Source organism: Pristis pectinata, chromosome 6 (genome assembly GCF_009764475.1).
Source record: "Pristis pectinata isolate sPriPec2 chromosome 6, sPriPec2.1.pri, whole genome shotgun sequence".
Classification (NCBI taxonomy): domain Eukaryota; kingdom Metazoa; phylum Chordata; class Chondrichthyes; order Rhinopristiformes; family Pristidae; genus Pristis; species Pristis pectinata.
In genome coordinates, this window is record NC_067410.1 from 98,001,413 (window position 1) to 98,018,021 (window position 16,609).

Here is a 16,609-nt window from a genome sequence, read left to right on the forward strand (position 1 = left end):
GATAACTTGATAAGCATAAAATAAAACACTTGGGAATTCTAAGTTAAAAAAACAGGAGTGTAGAGTTCCAAAGTGAGGAGGCAATGCAGAGGCCCATACAAATCAATGACAGGGCAGAAGTTCGAACAATATTTGAAAAGTAAAGTAACTACAGGTTCTAGAAGTGGCCCGAGGGCCCTTTGTCTCTTTCTGAAATTGAGACCCAAGCAGTTCCCCTCCACCAATACACTCATTCATCCGGCTGAACTCTTTTTCTCAATGAACAACTTCTCTTTCAATTCCACTCGCTGGCTCCAGGTCAAAGACATATCTGTTCCTCCACCTCAACTGAGCACTCCTCTCCTTGCGCCACTTCCCATGCAACGCTGCATGAGATGCTCTTTTGCCTCATTTCTTCCCACCTTCTAAGTGGCCCTTCCAAACCATCTAGGGAGCTAAGTGGCCCTTCCAAGTGAAGCACTGACTCTCTTACACTTCTTCCAATCCAGCGTATGGGATTCAGTGCTCACGATGTGCTCACTTCTACAAAGGAGAGAGTGAATGCAGACTGGGTGTGTGAGTTGTGGAGCCATCTGCAGGGGTGACCCTCAACTTTCATTGTCTGTCACTGTAATTCCCCATTCCACTTGCACTGTGACCTACTGATCTGTGGACTCCTGCTTAAGGAGCTTAAGGAACAACACGTCACCTTTTGTCTGGACGTGATCTCAGTAAGTAGTTATGTGTGGCATGATCTGCCTGGATGGCACACAAAGTTTTTCCACTGTTTCTCGGTACATGTGACAGTAATAAACCAATACCAATAATAAATCAATAACAATACCAATTCAATAATTTTCCAGTAACTTGCTTTCTCTGCTTCCTAGCCACTTCTGCTGTTTGGTTATCCATCTGTAATGTTAACTCAGTTTTTCTCTCTCTCTACACACATATGCACCACCTGATTGGCTGGGGATTTTCAGCCTTCTCCTACAGATTTCAGATTTTAACATTAGCTCTGGCCTGCATGTCACTGCTTTAAACTTTGCTTTTTCTCTTTCTAACTGCTTGATTAATCTCTCAGTCAGGCAGCTGGGTAAATCTGGGCAAATCTGGATTCAACCTATCACTGACAGTCCCTCTGTCCTATCCCCCCAACCTACCGTCTCTGCAACTTAAACCTACAGGTCCACCCCAAGTTACACCCCAAGTTGCATCAGATTTCTGAATGGTCCATGAACTCATGAACACTACCTCACTATTCCTTTTTTTTTGCACTCTATTTATTTTTGTAACTTATAGTAATTTTATGCCTTTGCACTGTGCTGCTGCCGCAAAACAACAAATTTCACCTCATGTAAGTCAGTGATAATAAATCTAATTCTGGGTTCAGTTCCCGACGACTGTTCATAACCTGAACAGTTCACAGGTCAGAAATGTGGCACCCAGCAATATATTGAAATAAAGACATAAGCCAACCAAGGGCGATGAGTAGTTAGACCAGGGCATTTAACTTAACCATTCAGATATTGGTAAATTGGTTTATTATTGTCAGTTGTACTGAGGTACAGCAAAAAACTTGCCTTGCATACCGTTTGTACTGATCAATTCATTACACAGTACATTGAGGTGGTGCAGGGTAAAAACAATAACAGAGTAAAGTGTCACAGCTACAGAGAAATGCAAATTAGATGGGCTACTTCGGCCAGACCCACTGCTCCCGTTGTCGGTAGGATTTGAAACTGTGTGGGGAAACCCCAATGGATTTCTAGTCCATCGCCTTAACAACTCGGTCACGACTACCGTTCCAACAATGCAGGGGATGCCTGCAAGCCACACAGCAGCTGGCAAATCCACCCATCTGGTCTCCCAAGCACTGCTCAGTATGTACAGACTGTATACAAGTTGGGTGTTCATAAGCTGGAGAGGATTTGTTACTTGACTCCTCTCTTGCCCACTTCTGATGAAACTTATTTCTCTTCCCACAGATGCTGCCTGACTGGTTGAGTGTTTCCAGCATTTTCTGTTAGTTTTTTAAAAAAAAATAATATGTCCAGTTTATGGTGCCTTAATTTGGGGAAGGTGTGGACTGGGAGGTGGGGTGTCAGGTGCACGTTACTGTGGGCACGGCAAATTAGAGCAGGAAATTTCAGCAGGTCAGGCAGCATCCGTGGAGAGAGAAGCAGAGAACATTTCGGATGGATGATCTTTCATCAAAAGGGGCAGGCACGGTAGCACCGTGGTTAGCATAATGCTTTACAGCGCCAGTGACCCGGGTTCAAATCCAGCCACTGTCTGTAAGGAGTTTGTACATTCTCCCTGTGTCTGTGTGGGTTTCCTCCGGGTGCTCCGGTTTCCTCCCACATTCCGAAAGATGTACAGGTTAGGAAGTTGTGGGCATGCTACTTTGGCGGCGGAAGAGTGGCGACACTTGCGGGCTGCCCCCCAAATCACTAAGCAAAAAGATGTATTTCACTGTGTGTTTCGATGTACATGTGACTAATAGAGAAATCTTATCTTATGGGAATCCTCAGACATGTCAAACAAACGGGTCAAAGGTAAAGAAGGCACGTGTCGAGTAGCTAGTGGGGAAATGTATCAACACTTCCAATACTCGGGAACGGATTAACCCTTTTCTAACGTATTTATAGATTTCGGAATACAAATTTGCTAAATAGTGGGCGGTTTTAATCGAGCTGGATGTTCAAAACCAATCTCCAACTCCTTCCAGCCAGCGATGGTAGCTCTTTGTTCTCGACCCGGTGAATTTGGAAACGACTTCTGGACCCTGTCCGCACACACAAGCCTCACTTTAAAAAGTTGACTAAAGACCTCATCGCACGTTACACGCTAAATAATTCCTTCCATTCTTCCTACTCATTAGTTAGATTATCTCCAAGAAACGCTCACGAAGTGATCTTTACCAGACTGCTGAAAATAGTTCCAAAAGTCACATTCCCCGCTGGGTGTGCTCGGTTAACTAAAACCAAGCCCCAAAATGATGTATCTGCGGCCGCTGTTCCCCCATTTGTTTTTGTGACGGGCGTCAGAGGGTTAAAACACCCTCTTTAGTTCACGGGAACATTATCCCACAAGGGCTTCGGCGCTTATGTAACTTAGTGTGCGAGGAAGGTAGTGCAAAATTTGGCGAGAGTCTGCGCCCTGTCGGCTCGGCACCGGATGATTCCCATCTCCCTGCCATTACCAGGACGGGCTGTCAGTGAATGTGGAGCCGGGAAGGTCAGGTTCGGGGCGCAGGGACGTGGAAACCCGAGGTGCTTTCGACTCCGGGAAGACGAGACCGGGCTCAGTACCTGGCGACTGCACAGCACAGCGATAGCTCCCCCTCACCGTCCCACGCCGCTCCCCGCACCAGTTTCACTTGCAGAGAGAAGCGCACCATGCAACAATTCCTGGGCCAAAATCTACCCCAAGTTCGTTCCGAACTATTCGGTGAGTATCGAACTACATTATGCAGTTGTTTAATTCCGAACCTCTCTTTCCCCTTCATCTAAACTAAGTGTCTCCCATTAGCTTTTTTGTGGTTAGTGGCTCATTGACTCAATCCGCCAACGCCACCCCACCCACAATTACAGCAAATCCCAAGAAACCTAATTCTCACCTAGAAATTGTACAAACTTAAATCGTTATTAATCAGTTGCATTTGTTTCGATTGATGTCAATAAATTACATTTTGCACATCGATAATCAGCAATATTCGTTTGTATTGTTGGCGTCTGTTGAAAGCGTTTAAACGTTATTCACGCTAATCTTTGCGAAACGTTAGGATTTCGTTAAAAGATGCGAAATTTCATTTAGCAACGGCGCCTTTAGTTTCCGTCTCGAAGTTATTTTGCATCGCGCCCAGAATGCTACTTGTGCGTAAATCTCAACTCCGGAATCATTCGCACAGAATCAAGATCAATTCGATTTTGATTTGGTTAAAGTCCGTTTCCACTCAAGGGTGCCCGAGAAGAGGGGTGTAATTTACTAATACTGGTTTGTAAATCGCAGGACGCCGTTTACAGTCTGCATGGCATTTGCAGATCGAACCACCGATTTGAAATATGAAGACATAGAGAGCGAAATTTATACACTCAGCACGTCACTCGCGTGAAACAATTAAAAACACTCGCAGAAATCTGAAAGAGAAAATGTTGGAATCTGATTTTTTAAAAATCTTCTTAAGAATAGTTCTAATCTAACGCGAACCCGTTTCCTCTGCGTATTCCCAACATTTATTGTTTTAAATTCCATTGGAATCTTCATTTGCTTTTGCAACGCACGCACCAGAATTAAACCCACTGCTTCTGGCGTTTAAAGCTATTGACCCAGTTGGAGTTGACTTTTTACACGGAGTGACTAAGTTCACATGGGATAATTGGACATCCTTCTCCACCGCTGGATATTGACCTATGAGGAGAGATTAAGTGCACGGTGCCTGGAGTGAACCTATTGAAATGTAGGGCCTGCTGGAGTGGATATGGTTGACGTTCCACCTGCCAGGAGTGGCTGGAACCTGAGTTCACAGTCTCAAAATGAGGAACCCACCACTTAAGACTGCACAGGGAGGCACAATGGTGCAGCTTCCACACAGGTTCCATGATCTTGGTTTGACTCTGACCTTAGATGCTGCCTGATGGAGTTTGCATGTTCTCCTGGTGATCACCTGGGCTTCACTGGAGTGTTCCAGTTTCATCTTGCATTCTAAAGATGTGCTGGTAGGCTAATTGGCCACTCTAAATTACCCCCTGTGTTGGTGGGTGGCAAGAGTGTTGAGTTCCATTGATGGGCATGTGAGAGACAATAGATTACAGAGAGGAAAGAAATGGGGGAATGGGATTGATGGGAAAGTGCTGAGAGCCTGCATAGACTTGCTGGGCCAAATGGCCTCCTACGATATGAGAAAACTATCAGAAATGTATGAGATTTGGGATGATAAGAAACTTGTTCACCCAGACGTTAGTACATCTATGGAATTCTTTGCTCCAGAGAGCCGAGGATCCTCAGTCACTGAATATATTCAAGACTGACTCATTTAAGATATTAAGGGGATCAAGGGAGAAGGGTTAGTGCAGGAAAGTGGCACTGAGGTAAAAGATCAGACAATTGAATGGTGGACAGGCACGTGTGAGGCTGAATGGGGCTTGTTTCTATTCATTTTGTTTTTATTTTTTAAGTTACTTATATTTGTTAAAACTGTTGGCAAGAGGTAATTATATCACCCTAGTCCTGAAACGCGACCGATTGCTTATCATTGATACAAAGTGGGCCCTCCTCCAGCATATTTTGTTTTGATTTGCATTACCTTCTGATTTCTTCCAGTGATCTGCTCAATTGCACAGATCATGAAAGTTAGGGTTTTGATGTGAGTTGGCGGGGGGAGGGGGTGGTGGGGGTGAGAAGACAAACAAAGCTCCCACTTCCTACGATGCTCCCATGAATTGATATCAGCCTTTGTAGGTTTCATGGCTCACTGACAAACATTAATAGCTGGTTCTAGTGAGCAAGCAGAGAGCAGCAATGAAATCAGACCCCAAGCTAATGGATTCTGAAATGGGAATCAAGTTAACAAAGGCACATCCAAAAACAACAGCAATATAATTGTAGGTACAAATACCTAAGGCAACTTTGAACTGCGTGTGTGGATGTTTTGAGCCCTATAATTATACTGAATATTTTAATTTACTTTTACTTTCCATAGGTCATTACATATAAAGTGTATAAAATGGAAATTTCAGATCAGAAAATAAAGAGCGTAATTGTAAATCAAGCTGCTTTTGCTCACCACAAGCAAGCCCTGAACTGTTAATGTGTATTATAACCTTTGATTCCAAAACATTTTCCTAATTGACTGAATTTTGGATCAAATGCAGTGAGAATTCTTAAATCAAAACTGGACACGTTCTTACACCAGCATGAATAAGGCAAGGTGTAATTACAGTTTTCAATGACTTTGATCATATTATTTATTGTTTTGCATTTTTGTTTGATATGAAACACCCCCTTTCCCAATTCCTTTAACCAGGGTTTACCTTTCCTAACAACCAATGTGTATTTAGGCATGTTTTCTGAAGAAACGAATTAATTATATATTGAAAGCAGCTCCACAGAAATGAACTCCTAAAACAATGGAAAACTTAATAAACAAGAAAGTTTTACATTAATTCTTTTGTGCAAGCTTATTGTGGAGTGTATGCAATGCTCACAATTTTTCAGGATTGTTTATTTGGAAATATGCTCTGATTAAACATAAATTATGGCATAAATGGCATTTAAAAATGTAATTAAAATTAAGATATTAATTGAAATGTGTTTTAAATTATACTGCAAACTGTTTGGTAATTCAAATTTGTGTCAGTAATCTTTATATTGTTGGATTGTTATTCCTTGGCATAAAAGTCTTAATGCGTCTGTGGCCAAATCATCAACTGAGGAAAAGAGCAACAGTCAAATCTATTTTTTCACATCAGATGAGAGAGATTGTTGCAATGTGTACTGAGGAAAATGCGGAGGTGGAGAAATACACCATTTTTGGTGTGATTTCAAGTATCTTCTGGGTAAGGAACTTTTTTTTCTGAGAACAAATGGGGCAGAAATAATTTGTTTCCCATTACGAAACCAATCCCTTTGGATCCTGGTGTACTTTTTGGGTGTTCCCACAAACTGCCTGAGAGCACCAAGGGATCTCACTTGAGTGCGTCATAATGAAGGCCAGTGGTGGTGAAGTTCTGAGTACCATCAGCTAAGCACACATGGTAACTTCAGTTCAGAATTTTGAAGTTGAGCTGTTGCCAGCGTTATCCAAGGCAGGCGAAAGAGTAAAGTTTCTTAACATGAAGGGCGTGGAGATTCACTAGTAATCTCCAAAGCTTTAAAGCTCCTGTTGTTGGGATTTTAGTTTGCCATTCTATCTTTGCAGTGGAAGGCTTGTTTCAGACACAGAGCGAGAGGGGCTGGTAGTTGTCGTGCTTTCCCAACCAGAGTGAGAACTTTTCAGGGGTAGTTTTTTTGCTGTTTTAATATGAAGAAGAAGCCATACAGAGCAGAGAAAAGGGGAGGCAGGCAGAATGACATATTGAGGCATTGGTGAGTATTGATACATACAAAGAGTCCACTTCCCCTAACAGGCAGTAGGGCAACTCAGTCACATGGCACATGAAGCTTGACTCCCTACTAGTGAGAACATTTCAACATCTGCCCTGTGAAGCCCCTTTGGGAACTAGTATGCTGAGCTGTGTGCACTGCACTCTCCATGAAACTGCAAGTGACCAGGACAATTAACCTTAATACTTCAGAAAGCGATGGATAATTTTTTTAAATTAGCTGGGCTAATATGTAGGAAAGTATTTGTTATGACTGATGTACTTTATAGGAAAGCTAGGCAACCCATCAACTTTGACATCACAGCAAGGCAGCAGTGAGTTAAAGCCCCATAAGATAAGATATCTTTATTAGTCACATGTATATTGAAACACACAGTGAAATACATCTTTTTGTGTATTGTTCTGGGGGCAGCCTGCAAGTGTCGCCACGCTTCTGGCGCCAACAATAGCATGCCCACAGCTTCCTAACCCGTACGTCTTTGGAATGTGGGAGGAAACCGGAGCAGCCGGAGGAAACCCACGCAGACATGGGGAGAACGTACAAACTCCTTACAGACTATGGCCGGAATTGAACCCCTGGCTCCTTGATCTTTTAAATACTTACCCATCTCCACCTTAAGTATGTCTAATGATCTGGTCTCCACCACCCTCAGGGGCAGAGAATTCAAGAGATTCACTACCCTCAGAGAGAAGAAATTTCTCTTAAATCAGAGGACTAGAAATCTACTGAACTCAGTATTTAGTGACCAGCTCCTTATCTTGTTGCTTTCCCTCCCTGTTTGTGACTCCCCACGAGTGAGAACATTTCAACATCCACCCTGTGAAGCCCCCCTTAGGGTCTTGTATGTTTGAGTAAAGCCATGTCTCATTATTCCAAACTCCAAGGAATAATTACAAACATATTTATCATATTTAAATATATGAAATAGAAGCAATATTATATGAATCATTGTAATTTCCAACCTGTCCTCTTCATAGAATGAGTAATAATATTTCTGTAGAAAAAATACCAAAATATTTCATTACTCAGTTATTTAAAATATGTTCCAATTAAATAGCTTGTAGCTGATAGCCAGTTTATCTCCTGACTGTGGTCAGGAATCATAAGAAGGAATGGAAATGGAATTGTACAGCATAACGTTACCAAGATATTCCTCTTTTCAGAGTTACTGATGAAAAGGAAGAAGAGAGCTATATGGCTTTCAAGCATTCTCCTACTTCTGTCACTCCTAATCACCGCTGTCGGTATATTCACTGCAACAAGAACAGAGAATATAAGTGTCATCGGCTATGCATCTGGAATAATTGTAAGTGCAAATGGGAAAATCCCTTTAAGAAGATAAATTGTCACTCCCCACGGAAACACCCACAAACGTGTCTACTCTTTGAGACCATAGGAGGTAGTACCAAAGTAGCAAAAAGAAAGATGATGCAAATGCTGGAAATCTGTAATAAAAACAGAAAAACATGAAAATCCTCAGACAGAGAATTAGTTAACATTTCATGTCAATGATTTTTCATAAGAACCGGCAAAAGTTAGAAACGTACCAGGTTTTAAGACACAGAGAAATTCAGGAGTGAGGAAGGACAAAATTGTACTTCATTTCCTACAACAACTCTGAAACCATTACTATAAGAGCAATCAAACATTAACTCACTTTCTCTCTCTACGGATGCTGGCTGATCTGCTGAATATTTCCACTATTTTCCAAGAGTACCAAATGCAGCTTTAACCATTTTCATTGATACATTTTGTGTACTAGGTCTCTATTCTTATTTCATGTTGCTTCAACACTTCTGAGATATAGATTGTCTTCTCTAATTAGGAAGTTAGTGAGGCACGTTTAATGTCAGCAATGCCCTCCACTGGTAGCAGAAGTACCAAGACCCAGCAACTATTGAATTTTACAGGAGCTCAATATCTTGTGTACATTCCACTCTTCCTTACTCTGCTGCTTATTTTGTGTATGGAGGTAGTTTAAGTGGCAAATCTAGGCAAGGCTATGCTTCAAAGCTGCACTTCCAGTTGGACATAATATTACAGCAAACAGCCCAGTCTCTCATTTGTTTACAGAATAATTTACAAAGATTTTCCTTTGGATACACCACTGCATCTCCTCACCTCTTTTATCTGGGAGACTGGAAACGTTGTTATTTAAATGGGGACCACATGTCTTCTTGTAAACTTCGGGGGAGAATTGGCCCCACGTTGCTCTTATACTCCTTTTAAGTAGCTAGTTGAAACCATTCATAGCAGTAGAGCGATGAGGTGAAAATAAGAAGGAATTTACTATGAAAAAAGAACATATGGTTGGGTACATACAATATTTTTTTTGAAGTACAAGTTGTGGCAAATATAAGATTGTTGCTAAATATCTAGTGTAGCTATTTCCCTACAAAACAATCATGACTAAAATTCAGAAATAGTTTATTGTGTGTGAAGTACTTCAGAGGCCTTAAAAACTTGAAAGTTGTTTTACAAATCAGAGTTATTTTTGTCTATGGTAAGAAAGTCAAATGCTCTGAAATGTCATCAGTTTAGTGAGAGATCACTGGAGCCCCTGATAACGCTGGTCACCTTTAAGCTTGTCAATGTAAAATTATTTTATACCTGAAACTGGCAGTCAGTTTAAATATACAATACTACTGGCTGCATTCTCAGGCTTGAGAGGCCACACATAATGCCTGATGTACATAATGCCATTTTAAGAGGCATTGAAATTGAACGTTAAGAGTCATTGAGTCATAGAGCCATGCAGCATGGAAAGAGGCCCTTTGCCCCACTCAGTTCACCCTGACCATCAAGCACCCATTTACACTAACTAATCCTACACTAAGGCCAGTTTATTTCCCCCACATTCCCATCAACTCTTTCCAGATTCCACCACCAATCTACACACACTGGGTAATTTACAATGGCCAATTAAACTCTGCATGTCTCTGGGATGTGGGAGGAAACAAGAGCACCCAGAGGAAACCCACACAGTCATGCAACCTTCACGCTGGCTGTACCAGAGGCCAGGATTGAACCTGGGGTCTCTGGAGCTGTGAGAGGGTAGCTCTACTATACAATCGGAGCCACAATTTCTGCATCATTTAACCGAGAAGAGGAAATACTTGATAGCTCGAAACTTATTAGCTTATTTTTGGGAATGTAAGCTCCATGTGAAAGGTTGAGAAAGAGTGCGTAGAATTTGGATATAACCCATTTTAGGTCAACCAAAATCTAACTGCATTTAGTGCCAAAATACATTTGTGGCCTCTGCAAATATTTGCAAAATTAGCCAGTTTGAAACAACATTTCAGTAGCATACACACAGAAAAAGCACTAGAGCAAAACATTATTTCAGGACCAGTTCTAAATTTTGTTTCAGGACAGAAAGCAATTTTTACCTCCTACCCTAGAATGAGACAACATATTTACTTATTACTGTAGAACTCCCCCCACTCCTCCCACCCACACCAACCCCCCCCCCAGTTTTCTCACTGATCACAAGTAAATCTACTTTACAGAGATCGCAGAGAGACATGGATGCATGTATTAACTGTTTCTGTTTGAACTCTGCTTATAGTAATTTTTGTCTTACACTGTATTGCTGCCGCAAAACAACAAATTTCACAACATATGTCAGTGATCATAAACCTAATTCTGGTACATGTTGTTAAATGTTGGTTGTTAAAGGCATATTACGATTCATGTTAAGCAAGATCTCACTTATAACTTATAGAAATGGCCTTTTACATTGAATACAAGGAATATAATTGAGGTAAATGCCCCAGAAAACAAATTGGTCTGGATATTTCAGAAATTATTAACAGTTTGGCATAGTACTATGGGAATTTTCCCTCATTATTATCACTGAGTTCAGAATTCCTGCTCAATAATGTGTGAACACAGATGTCCTTAGGCTGCTGACTGCTCTTCACAGGCAATTTCCTGTCTAGTCTCCACTTGGAAAGCTTGCATCAGGTTAGACCTGGTATAGGAAGAGCATCACCCTCCATTGGAAAGGAGTGGAGAAGATGCACATTTGGTAATTTACTCTTTTGAATTAATTGAACTTTGTCGAATGTTCTTACTTATTTTTATCTGCTCTTGAAATTTTGGAATTTAAGTATTTTGGACAGTTCCTTCTGACCCAAAGTATTGACTGCTTCTCTCCTCACTGATCCATTTCTGCTTTTGTTAAATATTTTAGTGCTTGCTTGCTTTTAAAAATATTTTAATAATTTTTCAACTTCTAACTAATTTGGAATAGCTTTCCCATTGTTTCTGAGATTGAAAGACACTCAGAACAGTCAAAGCTTTTGACATGTTTGGCAGCTGGCTGAGGCTACTTCCAAAGATTTATTCAGCAATTTGTTTTTATTGGACGGGTCTTTGTCCTTGATGTTCTATTCGATAATTGATTTATTAATCTGTCGCCTTAGGTCATACTGCTAAGGTTTATGATGTCTTCCAGAATTGTAGGATAATTGCTTTTTTAATATATACATCATTCTGGGTCACTAATTGCTGATGGGAAAATCTTGGCCAATAATTGATGTAATCTTGACTAGCATGGTAAATATTAGTAATATTTGGACATCAATTAACAAGCTTTTTTGAAAACTCTTATGCAATTTTCAAATATATTGCATGGAATACAATGTATTTGTCCATTTATGAGGGTGGTTAATCCCTTTGGAATAAGTCCAGTTCTTGTCAACAATGGTAGCATAACAGATTCATTTATAAACTGATCTTGGGCCACATTTTCCATTTCTGCTTATTATTTACAGTACTGCAAAAAATAGTAGAGACTGTGCAGAGAAAGTTAACGGACGTAAGTGTAAATGGAGGCCCAGTGCTTGTAAATAATGCAAATTATTCATAACCTTCATCAAGTTGTATGATTCTGACTTAAAATTAATTCCATATATTATTCACGCACTACATCCAAATTGTAACATGGGTCAAATCTAAGTTTAGTCTTCTGTCAAATCGCAAGAAATTCTAACAGGAATTTGAAGATATGCTGGAATATAATCAATTTTAAAATGGCTACTGTGATCATCTGCTGGAAAGGTTGTGGCTGGGAGAGAGAATGCATGGGTCTGGCTACTATGTGAAGATGATTTATCTATATTTGCACTGACTGTTAAAGGTCAAGAAAATATTTGTATTGTCAAACAAATGTTACCATATGACAGAAGTAATTAATATTGAACTATGAGCAAGTTATACTAAATGGTATCTGATTGCAAATGTTTCAGACGTTTTTAATTCAGTTGGAAGCTCTGAAACTGAGTGATTAGAGTCAAGTAAATGAGTCAACTGGCCTGCAAATTTTGAAATGGAAATTTTTTTCTAGTCAGCCAACTTGAATAGTTGTGGGAAATTTCCCGACTATTTAGAATATTACAGCTTCCAACTTCATCTTATGTATGACTGAATCCTTACGGCTCTGTAAGGTGCTTAAAACATTAAGTAAGAATTGTCCTTCTTCCTTCCTGGTTTGCTGTCAGAATTCATCCATATGATTGGTTTCTCAGCTGGCTTGACGACATCAGGGCTGCTGGTTGCATTGCAATAAGATGGAAATCAATGTCAGGAACGTGGTAGTCCACGGTACATTGTTTGCTTGAACTTTGCAAGGAACTGTTTCTGAGATCAGAATCCAGGCAATCTATTTTATGCACGGTACTGGTTGGAGCTCTTGTTATTTGATGCTAAGGAACACAGTAAAATAGATCAGGCAACTTAACCAGTCGGGCTAATACTGGAATTATTCAGGCTTCTGGAGGTCATAATGTTGTGTAAAATTAGTTAAGGACAGTTATAAAAGTTAAATAGTGTTTGATGTAATTAATAGATTTCCAAAAGGAAAATAACAGAGCAGATTGATGAAGGAAATGCATGATTCTTTTATGTATTGATTTTCAAAAAGCTGTTAACTAAGGCCATAATATTTGCCTTTTCCTTGAGTCAGTCAGCAGAAAGTATGAATTTATCAAAAAGAGAAATGCTGGAAGAACTCAGCCGTTCAAGCAGCATCTGTGGAGATAAAAACTAGTTAATGTTTCAGATGGAAGACCCTTCATCAAATGTTATCCGGTTTCCCTTTCCGCAGATGCTGTTTGACTGACTGAGTTCTTCCATCACTTCTGTTTTTGTTTCAGATTCCAGCATCTGCAGTTTTGTTTCCCAGTATAAATTTAGCATCAGTTCTAAAATGAAGAGAGGTGTTCGGAAAAAATGTATCCAGACCTGGTATAGAAGGCCTGGTGACAGGATTGAGTTTTCATGAAGAATTTGAAGACATTGAAATAATATCAAAAATAGGTTTTGAGGTAGGGTGAAGCACTGTGCTTGATAGATAAAGTTCCAACAGTTCGGCAGAGCGAGCAAACCAGAAGCATTGCTTTAGAGTCAGGGAATTCTTCCAATGCTTATGGAATGGGTGATGTGGGCTGGAGTGTACAGCTCGATTATGTATGTCCAGATTTTGGAAGAGAAGTTCAGCTAAAACATAATAAATTTTGTAGATAACTTACTTTTCCTATGTTGAGTTTGTGATCTTGAAAAGAAATCCATTGACTTCAACTTAATTTCCAAACTAAATTATTGCAGCCTGAAACAGAAACATACAGGGCAACCAAGTTCATGACTGGCGTGTGCTAATGATATATATTTTGGTGGGATAGTTGAAAGAAAATCTCTAGCTTATTATTACTAAATCCATTACAGTACTACTTATTGAGATCCATTATGTTATGAGTGATATAACTCACAGAATCGTTTTCGCTTTCTTCTAAAGCTTGCCTTTGGGTCTTTCCTTGCACTGCTGGGACTCTTTCTGGATGAAAATCGGAAACAACTGGTAAGCCATTTATTCACATCCTTCCAGCTCAGCAGAAAAAGTGGCTCACAGCCAGTGAAGGTACTTCAAGACTGTAGGTGCTGTTATAACACAGCAGTCAGCTTGCGTTCAGCGACCTCCCACAAACAGTACTGTGATTATAACCAGGTAACCTGTTTTAGTGATGTTGGTGGAAGGATAACTATTAACGAGGACAGTAAGGATAAATACCTGGCCATCTCTGGAACTTGGAGAAAGCAGACAGGACTTCAGTTTAGTCACAGAATCTCAGAATGTTTACAGCAAGGAAGAAGGCCATTCACTCTGTCACAATCTTACAGGCTTCTCGTAAGAGCAATCTAGCTGGTTCCACTTCCCCACCCTCTCAATGTAACCCTGCAAATTCATTGCTTTCATATTCTTATCTGGCCCCCTTCTGAACAGTCTGCCTCCTTGACTACCCCTGGCGGCACACCACCCATGTGGCAAAAAAAGTTTCCTTGTGTCACTTTTGGTTCTTCTGCCAATCACCTTCATTCTTTGCCTCTTGGTTCTTGACTTCTCCACCAGTGGGAACAGTTTTGATCTAACTGTTCTGTCCGTTCATGATTCATGTCATCTGAAAAACGGATCACTATGTGCTGCACACAAACTGTGTGCGCCGCAGAATATTGACGCGCAGGAACAGATATAACGAAGCAGACAAATGTGACAGAGGTTTTAAACACAGCCAGATGTTGCTTTAGAAGAAGTGACTGCACTTCAAATGCATTTTATTTGGTGGTAAAGCCTCTTGGGATGTCCTGTGGTTGCGGGGGCTGATATGCACGTACAAGTCCTTTCTTCGTAAAATGAGCTATGCTAGTTTGTTATATTTTTATCAAGTACTGTAATCATTTTAATTGAAAAAATGTTACTTTTTGGTCAGAGAAATAAGAGTTATATAGCACAGAAACAAGCCCATGGGCCCAACTCATCCATGCCTGCCAAGGTCCCTACCTGAGCTTGTCTCATTTGGCCCTTATCCCTCTGAACCTTTCCTAATCATGAACCTGTCTAAATGTCTTTTAAATGTTGTAACTGTACTCGCCTCTACCACTTCCTCCGGCAGCTCATTCCATATACTCACGACCTTCTTTTTGAAAAACCAGCCCCATGGGTCCCATTTAAATCTTTCTCCTCTCACCTCAAACCTACGCCTTGTGAAAAAGACGGTGACCATCAACCTTATCTATGCGCCTCATGATTTTATAAACCTTTATAAGATCACCTCTCAGCCTCCTTCGGTCTGAGGAAAACAGTCCCAGCCTATCCAGTATCTCCTTATAATTCGAGCCCTCCAGTCCCAGCAACATCCCTGTGAATCTTTTCTGTAGCCTCTCGAGCTTAATCAGATCCTTACCATCTGAAATGTATCTGCATGTGAATATATCACACTTACTTTTTGACAGATGGAAAATGTTTCACCAGATTCCTACTGTGCATATTTGTGTGATTTTTCTTATCCCTGGTGAAGTGCCTTTTTTATGTGTCCCTAGTTTAAGCTCAGAGTCTGCCTGGTTGGAATTTCATGTGCAACTTTGGAGCTAATCCAGTTATTTCCACTTGGCTGATCAGGTTGCTGATGTGACAGAAATAACAAGATGGGGTAACTATTTGTCTTTACTCCCAGTTTATTGCCAGAAAAGTAAACTGTCAGAGCTGATTGCCCACCCAGTGGAGAACCTGCACAATTTTTATGGCAATTAGGTTAATGAAAGGCAGGTGTTCTGCTTTGCTAAATGATATCTTCGAGGAGAAGACAAAAGTCTGCTCTGATGTTGTGTGAGTTATATAAACATAGTGTTTCAGGTCTGAGGGGAACAAAATAATAAAGGCGTAGTTGTGTAAGAACCACAGGCCCCATGAATAAATGGTATACCTTTAATGAATGAATTGCATAAACACCTGTTCATGAAATGTGTGTTAAGGGTTTGCTTATGTGATGTTAATTGTGTGAAATTAATGGTCAGCTCTTTAGTTGATAGCCCCTGATCCAAAAACTAACAGGAAAAGGCAGACACTTGTGGGTGGCATAGTGGTGCTGCCTCACAGTGCCAGAGGTATAGAACATAGAACAGTACAGCACAGGAACAGGCCCTTTGGCCTATTATGTCTGTGCTGACCATGGTGCCAATTTACACTACACATCTGCCTGCACATCATCTATTGTAGCTGCTTCCACCACCGCCCCTGGCAGTGCATTCCAAGCACCTACCACTCTCTCTGTGTAAACAAAAAATAAAGTTGCCACCTTTAAACTGTCCCCCTCTCATCTCGGCCTGACTTCAATGGTTGGAAAGATGTTAGAGTCCATTATTAAGGATGAGGTTTCGGGGTACTTGGAAGCACATGATAAAAATAGGCTGAAGTCAGCATGGTTTCCTTAAAGGGAGATCTTGCCTGACAAATCTGTTGGAATTCTTTGAGGAAAGTAACAGGCAGGATTGACAAAGGAGAGTCAGTGGATGTTGTTTACTTGGATTTTCGGAAGGCCTTTGACAAGGTGCCGCACATGAGGCTGCTAGACAAGATAGGAGCCCATGGTGTTACAGGAAAGGTTGTCAAGTCATTGGCTGACTGGCAGGAGGCAAAGCGTGGGAATAAAGGGGGCCTTTTCTGGTTGGTTGCTGGTGACTAGTG

The 16,609-nt window shown here is 40.7% G+C and overlaps 1 protein-coding gene across 2 annotated transcripts in view; it reads left to right on the top strand.

Annotated features, from left to right (window-relative positions):
• Positions 1-3,122: 3,122 nt before the first annotated feature.
• LOC127571651 (transmembrane protein 255B) overlaps positions 3,123-16,609 on the top strand; it is a 66,190-nt gene continuing 52,703 nt past the window's right edge. Inside the window, exons 1-3 of one of the 2 annotated variants that reach the window (XM_052018231.1) lie at positions 3,123-3,432; positions 8,250-8,392; positions 13,886-13,948. In XM_052018231.1, the coding sequence (XP_051874191.1) occupies positions 3,204-3,432; positions 8,250-8,392; positions 13,886-13,948 (435 nt within the window). In that variant the 5' untranslated portion in view covers positions 3,123-3,203. Of the gene's footprint in view, positions 3,433-7,043; positions 7,069-8,249; positions 8,393-13,885; positions 13,949-16,609 lie in introns of those variants that run through there. The other variant, XM_052018233.1, reaches the window with a different exon arrangement.